Source organism: Mus musculus, chromosome X (genome assembly GCF_000001635.26).
Source record: "Mus musculus strain C57BL/6J chromosome X, GRCm38.p6 C57BL/6J".
NCBI lineage: Eukaryota > Metazoa > Chordata > Mammalia > Rodentia > Muridae > Mus > Mus musculus.
In genome coordinates, this window is record NC_000086.7 from 74026444 (window position 1) to 74044993 (window position 18550).

The 18550-nt window shown below is 44.2% G+C and overlaps 1 protein-coding gene across 3 annotated transcripts in view; it reads right to left on the bottom strand.

Moving 5' to 3' along the window:
• Nucleotides 1–148: 148 nt before the first annotated feature.
• The window catches only part of Mecp2 (methyl CpG binding protein 2), a 59099-nt gene continuing 40697 nt past the window's right edge, over nt 149–18550 (bottom strand). For all 3 annotated transcript variants that reach the window (NM_001081979.2, NM_010788.4, XM_030251240.1), the window contains 2 exons: nt 10539–10889; nt 149–10051 (listed from right to left, as the gene is read on the bottom strand). In NM_001081979.2, the coding sequence (NP_001075448.1) occupies nt 8974–10051; nt 10539–10889 (1429 nt within the window). In that variant the 3' untranslated portion in view covers nt 149–8973. The remainder of the gene's footprint in view (nt 10052–10538; nt 10890–18550) is intronic.

Sequence of the window (18550 nt, forward strand, 5' to 3'; positions counted from 1 at the left end):
ATGCCAGTATATGAAATAGGCTTCCCTACCCTCCCACACCTATCCTGAGAGAGGCTACTGGGGTTCAGGGATAGCTGAATCAAACATATCATGCTGTCAGGTGAGCTGGAGGGGACTGGTGACTTATAATGAAAGCCCAGACCTTGAGTCACTTTCACAGAGAGATTTATCGAGAATGCTAACAGCACAGGATACAGTACTTCCCAACAAAAGGTGCAAACGCATCACTTAGAAAGGCATGCTGAGTATTCTTTGCTTTCACATGTATTAAAAAACTTACAAAAATAAAATGAAACCGCGTGCTGCCCATCTTTTCAAATAGTAAAAGAACCTTATGAAAAACCACTTGATTTTACAACAAAAGACACAAACGGACATTTTTATGTAAATTTATAAGGCAAACTCTTTATATAATAAATAGGTTACAGGGGTTCAGTGGGGTGTGTTTTTGAAACGTATACAGGTACATTCAGACAGGTTTACTGAAATGGTACAAATTTCCTTAATAAATTGCCTTTTGTTTTTAAATATATCAGTGCTTTCAGTCATTTGGCTATACACAAAGAACCTTTTGTTTTGAACACTACAAAAAAGCAATCAATATTTTGTTTTTAAAACGACCTACTTATTTTCTAAAGTAATTGTCCCAAAGCACAAAAACTGAAGGTGAATACGACAGAGGGCTTTTCAAGACCCCTCCAGCCCAGCTAGGTCTGTCCTGGATCTTTCTCTCTGCCTTGTCTGCCTGCTCCCAACCTTAGATGAGTTTTTGAGCTGGTGACAAACACAAGGTGGCTTGTCACTGGCTGCACTATTCTACAGATCTCACCCCCCCTGGCTGGCAGAGGGGAGTACAACATGGATTTTGGAGGGGGCATGTACCCTGTCTGGTTGTTCCAGCTAATAACTACTATAGCCAACTGGTCACTACAGGTAGAACTGTCCACATGAGGCTCCAAGGGAACACTGCTCTGTTCCTCTTACATTAGGCTGGAACAATCTGCAATGAGAATAACACTTTACTGAGGATGTTTGCCATAGAAACAGGTGGTATCTCAGGCCCAGATTTTGTTGGGAATTAGATCACATTGAAGGAAAGGAGTCTCTGCTATCATTTTATCCCCCAGGCATGGCGGGAACAGAGATATCAGATTAGTACTGTGTACTAGGGGGCAACATGGAGTATGACAGAAGTGTCCTGACTGGTCATGTCTTTGAAACATGCCTTGTAGACAATAATGTCCATGGCCTTGACTTATCTATTAAGAGGTATCTTAGGCAGGGAGCGGCTAATTTATCTTCTGTCTTCTCCCCATGTCCACAGTGGGTCATCCTCCTGAAAACTCAGACCAAGCCTTTCCATACTCAGTGAGCACAGCTCTGTGTTAATACTCCTTTCCCTCCTGGCACTCCTAGATTATTACAGCAGTAGTAATAATCTGGGAAGGAGAAGCAAAGAATCCATTGGGTGGAAAAGCTGGTTTTGCTTTGACTTTGAAAATGGCAAAACATCAGCTTCAGTCTCTTGACTTGGAATGGAAAACCAGTGCTTAACTTTTGGTAGCTTCTGGCTGATCTGGGCAGGGATCAATTCAGATTGCCCCTCTTGTCTTATTCACCACTTCCCTCCCTTCAAATGCTTTGTTTGTAATGAAAATGTACCTAGAAGCATTTGTCTCTGGAACAATTACTTTAAACATAGTTACAATACAGACTTCATTTCAAACACAGAAGAGATTTACTTAGCAAAGTTCCTTTCACCCACCAAAAATTACACAAATAGAAGCCTCAACACCACAGTTAAAGAGGACCAGTAGAGAAAACCTCATGTTTGGAACACAAAAGGAAAAATAAAACCAAACCAAACCCAACAGAAAAACCCCAGAAAGACAAGGAAAGGGCAAGGAAGGAAGAGGAAGGAGAGCAAACACAGCACACATTACAGTGTCCAGGTACACAGGGAGCCCAGCACAAGGAAAGGGCTCGGCACACGTTGAGTAACAGTCCTGGTGATATTTGGTCATATATTCATCAACTACTGACTCTGGAGCGGCTGTTATTGACTGAAGCAGTGACAAATCAAATGGAAAAGGAGGCCGTGCTAGCAAAGTAAGGAAAAGGCTTCAAGTTCTGTAAGCCTTTTGCACTCCATTGTCCAGCTGCCCAGAAACATTGAACCAGGTGGCCTGCTCCATCCAGGCAGGGTTAGAGGTCACCAGGTGAAGCTAACTTGGGTGCTGATCTCACATCAGCCATAAAACATGCATATGGACATACATGGTCACCTACCTGTCAGTGGCCAAGTAAGTAGCAGTGGAGACAACCCTTTGGCTTCTTCTGCCCCCATCTCATGCCGGCTGGGGAATAATGTTGTGACACTCTACTAATACTGATTACTCCCTAGAGCAAGGCCCTAGGATAGGGTCTCAGAGGCTTCCCCAGCCCATCTTCCAAGAGCTCCAAGGGTAGCCCAGTCACCCAAAGGGCCTACAAATATCTTTGCTGTATTCTGGCCTTAGAAGCAGCAATCATGAGGAGATGGGGTAGAGGTGTGGGACAGATTTTGGCCCTGATTATAATGCTCTCTGCTTTGGAAGAACAAGGTTCTGGACTTTTTTTTGGGGGGGGGTGTTTTTAATTATTTAAGAATGATCCTTTTGCAAAAAGAACTGTTACAGCTAATTTTTTTTTTTTAGCAGATAATGCTCATTAAGGATTACAAAAGCAAATGCAGTTACTCATGGGAGCAGGGAGAAGAGAAAGGGATGTTTCTGGAGTCTTCACTACTTTCTGGAGGAGACCCATTGGGCTGTTGGATGTGGTTCTGGGGTCCCTGGCATTCTACCTGGTACAGCTTACACACCTTGGAGATAGACCAAATCTTCTATCTTCTCTCTAGTCCCTAGACTCAGCAAAGTTTGGAGGGTTTTTAAATGCTCTGAGCCCTGCTAACTGGGGAAAGCTTGTCAGACTTACTGTACACAGGCTCTTCCTGGCCAGGGAAAGGTGGAGGGAGTTGGGTCACCCCCATGCATGCTAGCTCCCCATCCCTAGAGGTGGGGACTAGGCTATTCCCACTAAGTTCTGTACGTCAGCATGTAAAGGGAGTGCTCTTGTCTCCTGACCCCATGCTGAAATGAACTGTCCTGTACCCAGAATCTTGGGGCCCCTTTCACAACAGAGGAGAAACAAAGCACAAAACCTGGGTGCAGCCTGGAGCTTCCTTCACTTAGCACAGGGAAGTCTTTGAAAGACGCGAGGAAAGATCACAGATCTGCTTGGATTGAAGAAGTGACCAGCAGACAGATGTGTTTTTTCTTTTTTTTTTTTTCTTTTTAAATTTTTTCCCTTGTCCTACTCTATGGTTATCAGAAATATTGTAATTAAGCAACAGGTATAATTTTAAAAGGTTTTTCTTTTTGTGTGTGTGTGGCGTCACAAGCAAAATGAGTTTATAATTGTGAAATATACAGATATATATATATATATATATATATAAATTCAACTGCTTTGTGTGTCTAGTTGGTGCATAAAATAAAAATAGGAAAACTAAAAGCAAAACTGAAAAACAAATCAAAAGCCCAGAATAGAAGAGTCAAAGCAGACCTATGCATACAAATCTCTTAAGTTACTGGATCTAATCAGAGTCACCAGGAAGAACAGCTTTGCCACTTGACACACAAACACTGCAGGGAAAGGACTATCAGTGGGCAGGAGCCAAACCTCTTTGCCTTTTCAGCGCATTTGCTTTCAGTGCTAAGCAGGGCCCCATAAAAGGTGAGAGGAGCAAGGAGCAAAGGTCATTTGCAACTTGTCCAAATGTTCTTAAACTCCAAGATGGCACTTAGTTCCCACAAGGGGCTGAGTCCTGCTTGTGCAAAGCCTAGGAGGCTGTCTTTCCTCCCAGAGCCTTTTTACTACCTGCCTGCCTCTTCCTCTTTTCTTTCTCCTCTCCATTCTATGGGCTCTAACACCTCCCCAGAAGACAGGCAGACTGGCTTAAGGAGGCAGGGAGAGGCTCTGGGGTAAGTTTAGGAGGGCATGCCAAAGTGCTTGCTACACAGCCATTTCGTATGTGCCAAGATCCTGAAGGTCAGGTAGGTAGAGTACAAAGGATGGGAGGGGGCCCAGGGAGGGATGCTCTGTAGGAAGTAGACCCTCCCTAATTTGTGCAGTAGTGCTGGGGCAGGCTCAGTTAAGAAGAGAGCAGACACTTTGTGCTGGGCCTTCTAGGTTACTGAGTGTTCAAATTGATAAACCAAGAGCTGGTCTCATGCAGCTTTGGCATCTGGCAGACCACTAACCTCCATTCCAAATGACAAGGTCAGAAGTAGTTTCTGGGGCCAGCTACCCAAAGAGTGGCTTTCCAATGCTAAAACACCTCAAATCTCAAGAGGCTCCTGGTTCTACCTCCTCTGATGCAGGAGGCTTCAGCCTTGAGTTCCCATTGCTCAGTTCACTCATTAGACACCTCAGGCCTAAAGTAAGTATTTATAGATCAACATTTTTTCAAAAGCCTCCTCTTATTCATAAACATTAAAATATAATTTTTTGTTAAATGTTTTCAAGGTTTTCCTTCTAAATTGTTCAGAACTGGTTTCAGTGTTCAAGTTTTCCCCTTTAGCATATATTTTTAGACCCTGGGGGAGGCAGTATTCTAGCAATTTATAACAATTAGACTAAGCCTTTTCTATATAGTACCTAAAAGAGAAAGACATAAAAATGGAGAGAATCAACAAATCTCTTCAGAGTGGGGCTGGTTCACTGAAGCAGAGAGCAGGAAGAAGGAGCCAGAAAAGGATGTGGATGGAGCAGAGGGCTTGGCTCTGGCATGAGGCATGCGGCATCTGCCCTAGCCCCCTTCAGTTTTTGTACTTCGCTATACCACAGTCCACAGGGGCTTTTTTTCTGAGTCTCAGTCATCTGCCCTAGAATCTGTAGTGTTAACCTGAATCTACAATCTTGGGCAAAGATATAGGCTATGAACTGATGCACAAAAGTCTTCTTGAAGAACTGGCACCTGTGATGTCTCCTCAGCCTGAAGAGCCTGGCTGGAATGCTCTAGGAGACTGTAGTAGAGAAGTGCTGCAGAGTTCAGACAGCTGGACTCCATTTGGGCTGCATGAAATCAGGCTGGTCTCATCTGGTCAGTTCTAACCCTTTTGCTTTTTCCTGGATGGGTTTGAGCCACTTATTACAACCTATTTAAAATCCAGAGGTGCTGTCAGCTAAGGAATTTCCTTTCTCTGCCAAACCTGGCAGTCTGTTTTAAGTTACTGCCTTGTTTTATCATTGTCAGAGCAACGGAAAGCTGAATAAAGCAGCAGCAATTCGGGTTGCTCTGGTTCCCACGTCCAATGTTCATGGCCTCTAGTCTGTTGTGATAGCACTGAACAGAGTTGTCTGTACCCATGCTGGGATCATGGGCTTGTTTGGCACTGATGGACTGGGGGAGATGGCATTTCTAGATCTCCCCTGTGCCTTTTGATATGGAAATACAGCACCAGCAGAAAGGAGCTGTACTACTAGAGCCTGGCTGTGACCAAGAGTCCTCAACTCACTGCACACCAAGGGCAGCAGTTCCACTGGTTAAGACAGACTCAAGAACAGGCAAGCTTGGGCCAGGATGATCATAGTTGGAGGATATACAGCAATCTATCTGGGAGAGGTAGTAGCTAACAACTAGAACAGGGTAGGGAAGACTGGATGTGACCTTAGTGACCTAGCCCCAGGTATCTGAAAGCTGTTGGTCAGTTTCTGGATTCTTCACATATTCAGTTTAAGGTACCACCCACACTTTACAATGTTCAAATACAACAAAATAAAGGTCACATTCCAGGTCTGAGCCAGACACAGCTGGTGAGAATCCCATGACTTAAGGCTTTTCCCTCCAACCTCCTGTCAACCTGACCACAAGGCAGAGGCAGCCTGACAGGGTCCCTGGCTTCCAGGGGAAAAACCCCACCAAAGCTGCCTGCTTAAAGGAGACTGACTTGTGATGCCCTTATTTGTGGATGAGGGAATGGGGAAAGAAGCAAGAAGTGAAGAAAACCCTAAGAAGCTGCAGTTACCACCACCTGCAGTTTTGAAATCAGTTCTACATACAGGTAAGTGGGGGGTGGTGGTGGTGGTGAGGGAGCTGCAGATAAAACCCAAGTAAAAGAAAAACGGCACCCAAAGTGCTGCAATCCCAAAAGTAAATATCTAATCAGCCTAGGTTGTCTTCCAAAGATGAGGGATACCCAACTTGGAGTCCATTTGATTGGACTAAGTAAGCCTAACAGGTAAAATTCCAAGCAGACCACAATAAACAACTTGGTGTCAACCTGGCTAGGTGTTGTGAAAAGTATGGAAAGGTGTCCTAGAGGAGTGCATGGGGCAGGTTGGGGTGGGGCAGTAGGGGCCTTTTGTCACTGGAAGAAGCAGGAGTTCAGAAGGACATATCCTGGATCCTCCAGAATTCCTCTTCTGACCCCTCCTCCCTCTCCAGGGAGGAACCAGAAGCAAGACTAAGAGGATCAAAAGCAGAGCAGGCAAAAGGACTGCCTGACAGAAAGCTGGTTGCAGGGTTTGCTTTTATAGCACAAGGAAATGGATACAAATACACTAAAAGTCCAACTATGATTCGGCAAACAGAATGGGGCAAGATCTCTCACTTAGTTCTAACCATTCCATAAGAGACAAACATGGTTTTATCTTAAGCTATCAATTGGAACTGTCAACTACGGTTCCTGATCACTAAGGACTGGCCAGGAAGTGCTAGACGATTTCTATGATGTTTCACTCTTCCATGATTACACCGCAGGAAGGAAGCTGGGGAACGTTAACGAAAATACACAAGACAATACACACTCGACAGTTCATGGCAGCAGCTCACATGGGACGTGCCTGTGGGTGTTTCTGGAAGCATAAGACTGCTGTCTCATTTGCTACTTTGATAAGGTACTTCTCAGACAGATTTCGATAGATATGAGACATCTCTGTAAACACAGAAAAGGATATACCAATATGATGAAGATATGCAGCTAGATAAGGACTTCCTGAATGGAGGTTAAAACTTTGGGATCCCAAATTAAAACTGACCAATTAAAACCCCACAGCAAAGTCAAGTCTATAAAATTCACCACTGTACTTATGGAGCAGAGTTTGAAATATGGGATGTGCTGATGCTTCCCAGTCCCCAGTGAGCAAGAGGTTAAGAATTCCACTAGAAAAAGACTTGGGATGTGTATGTTTGTCAGAAGAAGGGCCAAGGGCCCTGGTGTCACTCCCTGCTTAGGTCTGCATCTGTCCTGACAGGTCCCCTGCCCACACTAAGTATGACATTAGATTTCTGAGTAGGGTCAAGGGTAGTGGGCATGGAGCCCCTGTTGGGCCATGCAACGACTCTGGCAGGCCATAGGGGCCTCTGTATCTCCTTCAGCTACCCAATGTGACCCAGATTTTCTAGTCCACTTTTCTAGAGTAAAAGGTGAAAAGGCTCATTGTTTAAGGTCTGAAAGCCTTTTGACATTTTTCTTAGCAAGAGCAAGAGCTTCCTACCTTCTTGTTCTTCTTCACAGAGGTTAGGGAGGGCTCAAAAGAGCCCAGCTCTTGCTCAAGGTTAAATATGATACCTGGCACTGGCAATGGGAAGTTAAAGGGCAGGAAGAATCCTAGGGCTGCAGCTGACTGCTGTTAGGTAACCATGTGGTTCAGCACTGCAGCTGCCTGGAACAGAAGAAACAACTAGAAGCTAGGGGAAGAAATGAAAGCATGAAATGGAAGGAAGGAAGAAATGGAAGGACGAGAGAGAAAGCAATCAGGAAGTCCTTATAAAATTGCAGCAAACACTTAGAGTTTCGGAGCTTCTTGGGAATCCTATGTGCTGAGCCCACTTTAAAACAAGCGCAGGTATATACAGATACAGGTAGTTCTGAACACTGCCATGTCTGGTGGCTTGTGGGACAGTGTCACCATTTCAAGCCAGTTTGCTTTCAGAGCATCTGTTTGTTTTGAAGTGGGAACATGAAGACTCAATAGTGCAAATAATTCTAAGCTGTCCCTAAAGGAGAACTGGAAAGTAATTGGAAGAATATTTTCCTTTCTTCCCTCTTAATTACTAGTCAGACTGCTCTCTTGTTCTGTGGCACTAGGCCTGGCTTGACTCCACCTAGCCTGCCTGTACTTTGTCCTGCTGCCTCCATGGCACCTCTTTAGCATTATCTTCTAGGGGAGCATGCCTTGTGAACAGATGATGACACTTCACTCTGGGCCATACTCTTCTGTGGCTCAGGCTAGTTTATAAGCCATCAGTTTAGGACTCACCTCTAGCCATGTCAGAGCTGGATCAGACAGGTGCCACTTTCTTTTTTTGCAAAATATCCTTGTCAGTTTTGGATTGGGTTGATGTGGAGCCAGATCTGTGCTACCACAGTTGGAATTACTGGGCCTTAATCACTGGCCAACTCCATAGTCTTCTCCCAAGAGTCCCATAGTTTCTCCTGCATCACACCTCCCAGTCCTTCAGATTGGGAGTTGGGGTGGTGTAAAAGTCAGGGAAGCTATTATGGACAGGGCATCAATGGCACCAAAAATGGGAGTGTCCTCTCAATTGCCCTAACGAGCACACGGGGCGGGGGTGGGGGGGGGGAAGAGGGAGGATATTGTTGGGGGGAGTGCCTGGTCAACAGCTTGTCTGGTCAGTAGTATCTGCAGCAAGCCTTGTTGAAGGAGCCTAGTTTAGAAAAGTGCAAAGCTACTTCTGGCCCTGGTTAGGTCTTCAACCTGACTGTGCTTGTCGGTAAGAAAAACATCCCAATGCTCCAACTACTCCCACCCCGAAGCCACGAAACTCTAAGTTTACTGAAAGAAAAAAAAATATTTTTTATTTCAGTTAATCGGGAAGCTTTGTCAGAGCCCTACCCATAAGGAGAAGAGACAACAGCTGCCTTTATTCTTGTTGGTTTGCTTTGCAATCCGCTCTATGTAAAGTCAGCTAACTCTCTCGGTCACGGGCGTCCGGCTGTCCACAGGCTCCTCTCTGTTTGGCCTTGGCATGGAAGATGAAACAATGTCTTTGCGCTCTCCCTCCCCTCGGTGTTTGTACTTTTCTGCAACTGTGGTAGTGGTGGCGACCATAGGCTGAGTCTTAGCTGGCTCCTTGGGGCAGCCATCGCTTTCCAGTGAGCCTCCTCGGGGCATCTTCTCTTCTTTGCAGATGCTGCTGCTCAAGTCCTGAGGCTCAGGGGGGCTGATGGGGTCCTCAGAGCTCTCAGGCTCAGGTGGGGGTGGGGATGGGAGCAGTGGCATGGGGGCCTTTGTGGACTCTGAGTGATGGTGGTGATGATGGTGCTCCTTCTTAGGTGGGGAGGAGGCACTGCTGCTGCGCCCCTTGGGGCTGCTCTCCTTGCTTTTACGCCCAGGGCTCTTGCAGGTCTTCAGTCCCTTCCCGCTTTTCTCACCAAGGGTGGACACCAGCAGGGGCTTCACCACTTCCTTGACCTCGATGCTGACCGTCTCCCGGGTCTTGCGCTTCTTGATGGGGAGCACAGTCTCATGCACAGACCGTATGGAAGACTCCTTCACGGCTTTCTTTTTGGCCTCAGCTGCAGCAGCTGCCACCACACTCCCAGGCTTTCTACCCCGTTTCTTAGGAATGGCCTGGGGGTCAGCTTCAGCTTTTCGCTTTCTGCCAGGGCGTTTGATCACCATGACCTGGGCAGATGTGGTAGCCCCACCTCCCTCACCCTTACCCCCAGGCGATGCTTGGAAAGGCATCTTGACAACAAGTTTCCCAGGGCTCTTCTCCAGGACCCTTTTCACCTGAACACCTTCTGATGCTGCTGCCTTTGGTCTCCCAGTGCCGCTCCCTTTGGGGCGTCCCCGACCCCTGCCAGTTCCTGGAGCTTTGGGAGATTTGGGCTTCTTAGGTGGTTTCTGCTCTCTCCTGGAGGGGCTCCCTCTCCCAGTTACCGTGAAGTCAAAATCATTAGGGTCCAAGGAGGTGTCTCCCACCTTTTCAAAGTATGCAATCAATTCTACTTTAGAGCGAAAAGCTTTTCCCTGGGGACTGTAGAAACAAACAGAGAGACACAAACAATAGTCAGAAGCTTTTTGACAACATAGAGACTGAGATAGAAAATATGCTGACAAGCTTTCTTCTAAGACATTGTAAGTGAACAAGGAACAAACTGGAACACAACCGGGCCAGATGCATGGGTAGAAACCATGTTACAGCTTGCTCAGAAGCCAAAACAGCTGGATCTGAAAACAGAGGACCTGCCGGCCTTCAAGCCCACTCCTCTGTACTCCCTGGCTTTTCCACAATCCTTAAACTGAAGGAGTGAGGTCTAGTACTTGGGGGTCATTGGGCTAGACTGAATATCTTTGGTTGGTACCCAGACCTAATCCACCACCAAAACATTCCTCCATTTTAACCAAGGCATGGTGTCCAGCCTTTTTGGGAAGCCATTTCAGTGCAATAAAGCTTTTCCATCCTAGCCTTCCTACCCACCTGGCCTTCTTGTTCTATAGACACAAGACTTGCTCTTACTTACTTGATCAAATATACATCATACTTTCCAGCAGATCGGCCAGACTTCCTTTGTTTAAGCTTTCGTGTCCAACCTTCAGGCAAGGTGGGGTCATCATACATAGGTCCCCGGTCACGGATAATGGAGCGCCGCTGTTTGGGGGAAGCCGAGGCTTCTGGCACTGCTGGGGCAGAGCCTGAGCTTTCTGATGTTTCTGCTTTGCCTGCCTCTGCTGGCTCTGCAGAATGGTGGGCTGAAGGTTGTAGTGGCTCATGCTTGCCTTCTTTGTCCTCCTTCTTGTCTTTCTTCGCCTTCTTAAACTTCAGTGGCTTGTCTCTGAGGCCCTGGAGATCCTGGTCTTCTGACTTTTCCTCCCTGAAGTATTAAACAAATATGTAAGTATTACAGAGAACACAGCTGTCTGCACAGTAGTGAGTATAGGTGAGCTTGAGTGCCACACATGAGACCCCTGGCTGCTGCATACTATCTCTGATTTTGGTAACTTCCCTAGGATACTGTATCCTTGGGTCAAGCTGGGGCCCAAAGATTTCTTAACAGCTTTAGGTTGCTGGTGATATTGGTCAAACATATTTGACCTTTATCATACTTCTCTAAACCCTAGTTCTAGTGCTGTTAAAGTGGCACATTTTTTTTCTGGAATGTAAGCACTGTATGGTTGGCTTCTTAACATACAGAAGTCAGTTTATAAGTTGCACCCAATGGCCCCCTGGGCTTGCCACATGACAAGACAAAAACACATAAGATAAATAAAATAATAGGGCAAAGCCAGAAGAGGGCATCGGACCCCTTGGGACTGAAGTTACAGATGGTTGTGACCCGCCATGGATTGGTGGGACTGAATCCAGGGCTTCTGGAAGAGCAGCTGGCACTGTTAACTTGTGAGCCTTCGTTCCAGCCTCCTGACTTTCCAATTCAAAACAAGGGCCCCAGCAAGAGATTTCAGCGGTGTAACCCAATTTCCTCATCCCAACAGCAGCTAATCTCATCCCTGAGGCATTCCGTGAGAATTATGGACAAAAGGCCTCAAAATACTGTAAAACTATTGCTAACTCAGGGAAATAGCAACTGCTGCCTAGGGTTCCAGTATGAGAAAAAAGGTATCTTGGGTCACATGGGTCTTTACCACAAGATATTACTCCCCCCCAAAAAACCCTAAATGCCAAAACCAAAACTAAACCAAACTGGAGGGTGGGGAACAAAACCAAAACCAAAACCAAAAACCCTATCCTTAGCAGAAAGGTGTAATAGAACAGTGTATAGGCCATTAGCAACTACCATATCCAAGGACACCTGCCTATTCTTTCTTGTAGACAGAAATAGCCTCCTTCTATGGGTTTTGGTTCTTTTTTGGGGTTCCTTCATGTACTTTAGGGTTCAAAGCCTGTCTTGGATGCTTTTAATTACCACTGTAGTGCGACACAGTGAGCCTTTCTCTGACTAGAATCTGGTCACACTGCACTGCCCCTCTGAGCTACAGGCCAGACTAAGGAAGGTTTGGAAAGAAGTAGCAGCTGCCTATTGGTCTAAAACTAAGAGAAGAATTAGGTTAGGGCTATGATGTGCATCTGGAAGCCTGTGGTCTGTTCACAGTTCAATCTTCAGACTGGCTTATTCAGAAGCTCTCAGTGACAGAAGAAAAGAAGGGGATACTCACCAGCAAAGCTGGCAAAACAAAGGCCAACAGGTACCCATCATGTGCATATAACTTCACAGGCCCCTTTTGAACACCAGGGCTGCTCCCCTGATTCTGAACTTGAGTTTGAGAAAACTACTAGAGTAACAAGGCAGGCTGGCTTTGGAATTCTCACTTGTATTCTTAAATATTTTAACCACCATCAAATATAAACTATATGAGCAAAGGAACACCTTCTAGAAAATCTAACAACCAAGGCATAAAATAATTTTCATTACAGTTTTATTTTCAGTAGTTAAGAATGCAGGCCTCTCAGGTCCTCATGACCAAGGAGACTTGGAGAATCAACTACGGGATGCCTACATATTGGAAGGTTGTGCAGCTAGATGAGTATCATGATCTTTTTTGATGTAACAAACAAAACAAAACAAAACAAAACAAATCAAATCAAAGCAAAACAAACTGCAGACACATTTCCCATATGGATCAGGTGTACAGGATTGTAGGCTAGCCTAGAAAATTAACAAAGTCTAGAGTAGGTGAAAACTAGGTAAGAGCTCTTGTTGAACACTTCTCGGAATATATTTTTGACTAATGAATCACATAAATACTTACACAACTAAAAAGTAACAAAACTATAATATAATGCATGCAAACAGGAACAAAGGAGCTTAACTGTTACTATACAAAAAAGACTAACTTTTGATCATAGTACTTCTGTGGTGGGATATATTCCAAAGTCAACAGTAATATTCTAGGGGCAGTATATACACTAAACCAGCTCAAAGATAAAATTGGTGACTCTGATTCTGGGGCATCCTCTAGTGCCAGTAAAGCTAGGGATGGGAGTACAAAAACAGTGGGTGGGGGAGGGGGAGTCAAGAAAAACTTTTAGCAATAGCCTAGGCATGGCCAAGTATGTAGGCAGTAATGAATTTGAGATCTGTATAGCAGAGTAATCAACAAGGCAGAACTAAGTTAATTGTGGGCAGACCGCAGTGCCCACCTAAAAATGCTGAACCAAATAAATATCGTAGAGAAGACAAGGAAGGAAGGACTATACAGACTAAAGAATAAGAAGACTGAGGAGAAAGAACATTCGAACCTAACACACAATCCTGGACTGGATTCTAGTTTTAAAGACACACAGAGCATTAATGAGACATTTGGGGAAATGTGAATAATGCTTTACATTAGCTTATTACTAAACTTCCGGACTGTTGTAGTTATGCTGTGTGCTATTAGGAAAGTCAGCTTCAAATATTTATACCTGAACATCAAGATGACTTCCAACTCTCAAGGGGATTCAGGGGTGGAAGGGATATGTATAGTGTCAATGTTATAACATGTTTTAAAAGAGGAAATGACATCAATATCATCAGAAACCCTACTAGTTTATGGCAATTAAAATCTTTTGAAACAGAGTCTCTTTATTATGCAGTCCTGGTGGTTCTGGAACTCACTATGTAGATCAGGCTGGCTACTAACACACAGAAATCCCCTTGCCTATGTCTTCCAAGTGCTGGGATTAAAGTGTACACCACCCGATGGAAGTTTTTTTTATGGTTATGCTAGGCAGTGCTCTACCACTGAGTCATATCCTTAGCTCTAAGAGTAGTATTTTCAAGAAGTAATAAGCAAGCTTTTAAGAAAGAGTAACTTTGTGTTACAAGAAAACAATACTAGATCAGGCTGCATATTACATACATGATGAATTCTAGGCTAGCTAGCACTACATATCCATACCCAGTTAGTCATTTTTCTTGTTAGTTTTGTTTTCCCAAACAGGGTCTCATTATGTAGCTCTTGCTGTCCTGGAATGAAATACGTAGACCAGGCTGGCTTTGAACTCACACAGATTCACCTTTGTCTTCCAAGTGCTGGGATTAAAGGTCTGCACAGATTGATTTTTTTTTTTTTAAGCATAACAAAAAGAAACACCTGGAAACCTTGATGAAGCACTTTCTTTTAGTAGCTCAAACTGCCATAATGCCTAACCACAACACTACACTGTATTTGGTGAAGCTCCAACATGGGGATAAAACAAATATAAAGCTACAGTTTTCATGTTTAAGAAAAAAAGCACTGCCAAAGGTAGCCTAGTCTGGGCTCCAAGAACTTGCCTGCCCAGGAGCAAATGACATCCAGGATCTTTTGAAGCTACATGAGAAAGCGAGCAGGCTGGTTATGGTGAGAAGGGATAGTTGCAATGTGCAAGATAGGGTCTCACAAAGTCCAGGTTAGCCTGGAACTCTTGAGTCCCACTCGCCCCCCAAGTGCTGGGATTACAGGTATATACCATGTCCAGCTTTGCAGCCATTTTTTAAAATGCTTGTATGTGTTGGGGTGTATGTGTGTGTGCATTAGCACATGAATGTGAAAGCCAGAAGACAATTTTGAGTGTCATCTTCAAGGATGCCACCTACCTCCTCTGGGGTCTCTTACTGGCCTGGAACTCATCAGTTAGGCTACTCTGGCTGGTCACTGAGTCCCAGGGATCATCCTTTCTTCACCTCCCCAGTGCTGGGGGTTTCAAGGGTGTGGCATCACATCCAGCTTGTCACATCCACCATGTCAGTTAAGAAACAACAACAATAAAATCCCACTCCTATGAGTGATGACATGCACCTGTATGTAATCCTAGCACTTGGGAGGCAGAGACAGAATGACTAGAAGTTCAAGGCAATCCTTGACTACACAGTGGGTTTGAGACTGGGCTGCCTCAAATCAACAAAACTGTAACAAAACAACACAAAAAGTTCTGTAGTGAAAAAGTCTTGACAACTCTGAGGCCAAAATGTTACATATAAAGTTCCTATGGCCTAGCAATTCCATTTTGAAGTACAGATTCCAAAAAACTGACAATAGGCCTGCAATCAGATACTTATATGCTAATGTTTGCAGCTCCCTGACCCCTAAGAATCAAAAGGTGGGAGCAATCCAAGTGTCTACTGATGGATGAATGGAGAAAAACCTCTCACGACAACGAAATGTTGTTTAACGTTAAAACAGAAAGGAATTCTGATACAGTATAACATGGACGAGTCTCAAGAAAACATTCTGGCCGGGCAGTAGTGGAGCACACCTTTAATCCCAGCACTTGGGACATCTACAGAGTGAGTTCCAGGACAGCCAGGGCTACACAGAGAAACCCTGTCTTGGAACAAGCAAATCCATAGTAACAGAAAGTCATTTGCCAGGGCTGTGGGTAATAAGGAATGATTACAAATGGATATGAGAGTCTGCCCCCCCCCCCAGAGTGGTGGGAGATGAAAATGTTTGGGAATTGCTATATATGATGGTTCCACAACACTGCAAACATACTTGATGCCATTGAATTGTATACTATATTCATTTATTTTTTGCAGTGTTGGGGATTGAACTCAGGCTTTATTTGTGATGGGCAAGTGCTCCACCAGTAGCTAAATTCTTAGCTCTTTTAAAAAATTTTTATGTTGAGATAGGGTCTTACAAAAAGTTTTCAACGCAGGTTTCTGTAGCCCAGACAGGCCTTGATGTGTAATTCTTTTGTCTCAGCCTTCAGAGTAGCTGGGATTACCATCCTGTGCCACTAGACTCAGACTAAACTATATTTTTTATGTATGTTTGCACGTGTGAATATATATCCATAACATGATGATCTTGAATTTTTGATCTTCTTGACTTCATCTCCTGAGTGCTGGGATACAGGTGTATGCCACCGTGTCCTATTTATATGGTGCTGAAGATTAAAATCAGGACTTTATACATGCCAGGAAAAATACTCTACTAATTGAGCCATATTCCCAGTCACATTTTTTTTTAAAAAAAAAAAACAGATTCTTGCTATGCTTTAAAGACAGGTTAACCGCAATTTATGATCCTCCTGCTTCTGCCTCCCAAGTGCTGATACAATAGGTATCTACTACCATTGCAGGGCCCCCAGAAAGGAATTTAGTTCAAGAAGCTTCACAACTAGGGGTTTTGGTCAGGTTATAGATTATTAGCTAAATATCCTGAGGGTAGTTCATTATGACAAAAACTGTGGTAAAATAAACACAAGCATAAAGCTTACCATTAGTTGCATCTAGCAATCATTACTACTATCTAGCTCCTGCATATTTTGGTAACTCTCAAAGGAAACCCTGTATTCATAGGTAGTTGCTAACTTTCTAATTCCCTTCAGTCCTTGACAACTACTTATCTTTTTCTGTTACTGAATTGGCCTATTATGTATTTCATTATTCACAGTGGCATCATAAATTTTGTGGCCCTTTGTGACTCATGGCTCTTTTCTTTCATAAAGCATAATGTCTTTAGAGTATCATGGATTAGAATTTTATTCCTGTTTGTTTGATTTTTTTAAAAGACAGGGTTCCTTTATATAGTCTTGGCTGTCTTGGAATTCTGTAGCCCAGGCTGTCCTTGAACTCATAGACATCTGCTTGCCTTTGCATGTTGGTGATGGGAGTGGAGGTATACAGATTCAGGAAGCTCATTGATAAACCATGTTTCAACTGAGAAAGGCAGAAGAAAGTGACAGAGCAGGACACCTGATATTCTCTTCTAGCTTCTACACATGTACTCAGGGCTACACAGACCTGCACACCTACACAAACATAAACAAACCATCTATATACAATTTAAAAAATTCCCTGATTATCCATTACACTGGCTATTAGGAATAGTGTTTCTATGAAATATTCACATACAAGTTTTATGTGAACATACATTTTAGTTCTCTTCTACCTATAAACCTAGGAGTGATTACTACAGTACATGGTTACTCTTATGTTTAACCTTCTGAGAAGCTGCCAGACTGCTTTTCCTTTAGAGGTACTTCAAATGTTCTGGAACTAGATAGAAGTAAAGTGGGGTGGCAGAAATGCTTCTTGAATGCTCAGTAGCTAGTGGTGGGTTTAAATAGAAGTGATCCTAGAACCAGGGTATGGTAGTACATGCCAGTAGTGTAAGACTTTTAGGAACATTATGTGTTGCTTCATCTCACTCACTCATGCATTATCCAATGTCCCTTAAACATCAATGTATCTTGTTCATGCTTACACTTGGGCCATCAATAAGACTCTACCTGCATAAAGCATCTGTTGCTGCTTTTTCTGATATGGTTGGTATTCCAAAATAAAAGCTTTGGTAAACATAAAAGATAGATGCCAGGAGCTAGGGAAGACTCATCAAGTAGCCAGAAAGGCTCCAGAACAGGGGTAAAATGGCTACTCTAGGACTCACTGGGAAATCAGGCCAAGATTACAAACTTGGTAAAGGCAAAAGATTCAGGTAGGGTGTCTTTCCCACAGACTGACCTCATAAATGAGATAAGAGGGAAAATGTCAGAATCACTGTTTATACAAACATTTTCCATTCATTCATTCATTCATTCATTCACTCACTCATTCATTCCTTCTTTTGAGATTCAGATTCAGGAAGCTCATTGATAAACCATGTTTCAAGGGAGAAAGGCAGAAGAAAGTGACAGAGCAGGGCACCTGATATTCTCTTCTAGCTTTTGAGAAGCCTATATTATAAGCAACTTCTGTTTCCTCACTTTCCTTTGGGCCTTTGATTCTGTGTTCTAACAGGTTTCTCCTCCTCTTCTTGTAGTTCAGAGACTGAGGAAAAGGAGGTCCAGTGACCCGCCCAAATTTGGATCCATCTCTAGGGGAAGCTCCAAGGCCTGACACTATTACTGATACTATGGTGTGCTTACAGACAGGAGCCTAGCATGGCTGCCCTCTAAGAGGCCCAAAAAGCATCAGACTGAGACAGATGCAGATATTTTTTTTTCGAGATAGGGTCTCTCTGTGTAGCCCTGGCTGTCCTGGAACTCACTCTGTAGACCAGGCTGGCCTCGAACTCAGAAATCCGCCTGCCTCTGCCTCCTGAGTGCTGGGATTAAAGGCATGAGCCACCACACCCAGCTCAGATGCAGATTCTTACACCCAACCAATGAACTGAAGTCAGGGTCTCCTGTAAGGGAGAGGCTGGAAGAAGTTCAGGAGGAGGGTAGCCCCATAGGAAGACCAGCAGTCTCAACTAACCTGGACTCCAGAGATCTCTCAAGACACTGAGCCACTGACCAGGCAGCATACAGCAGCTGATATGAGGACCCCAACACATATACAGCAGAGGACTCCTGGTCTGGCCTCAGTGAGAGAAGATGCACCTAACCCTCAAGACTTGAGGCCCCAGGGAGTGGGGAGGCCTGATGGGGTAGGGACATCCTCTTGGAGACGGGGGAGGAGGAATGGGATGAGGAACTGTAGGAAGGAGGATCGGGAGGGGGATAAAAACTGGACTGTAAAAAAAAAGATTAAAGATAATAAATAATAACAAATGTATTTATACATATGCCCATGTTTGGGTTTGTGCATGTGTGGCTGGAACT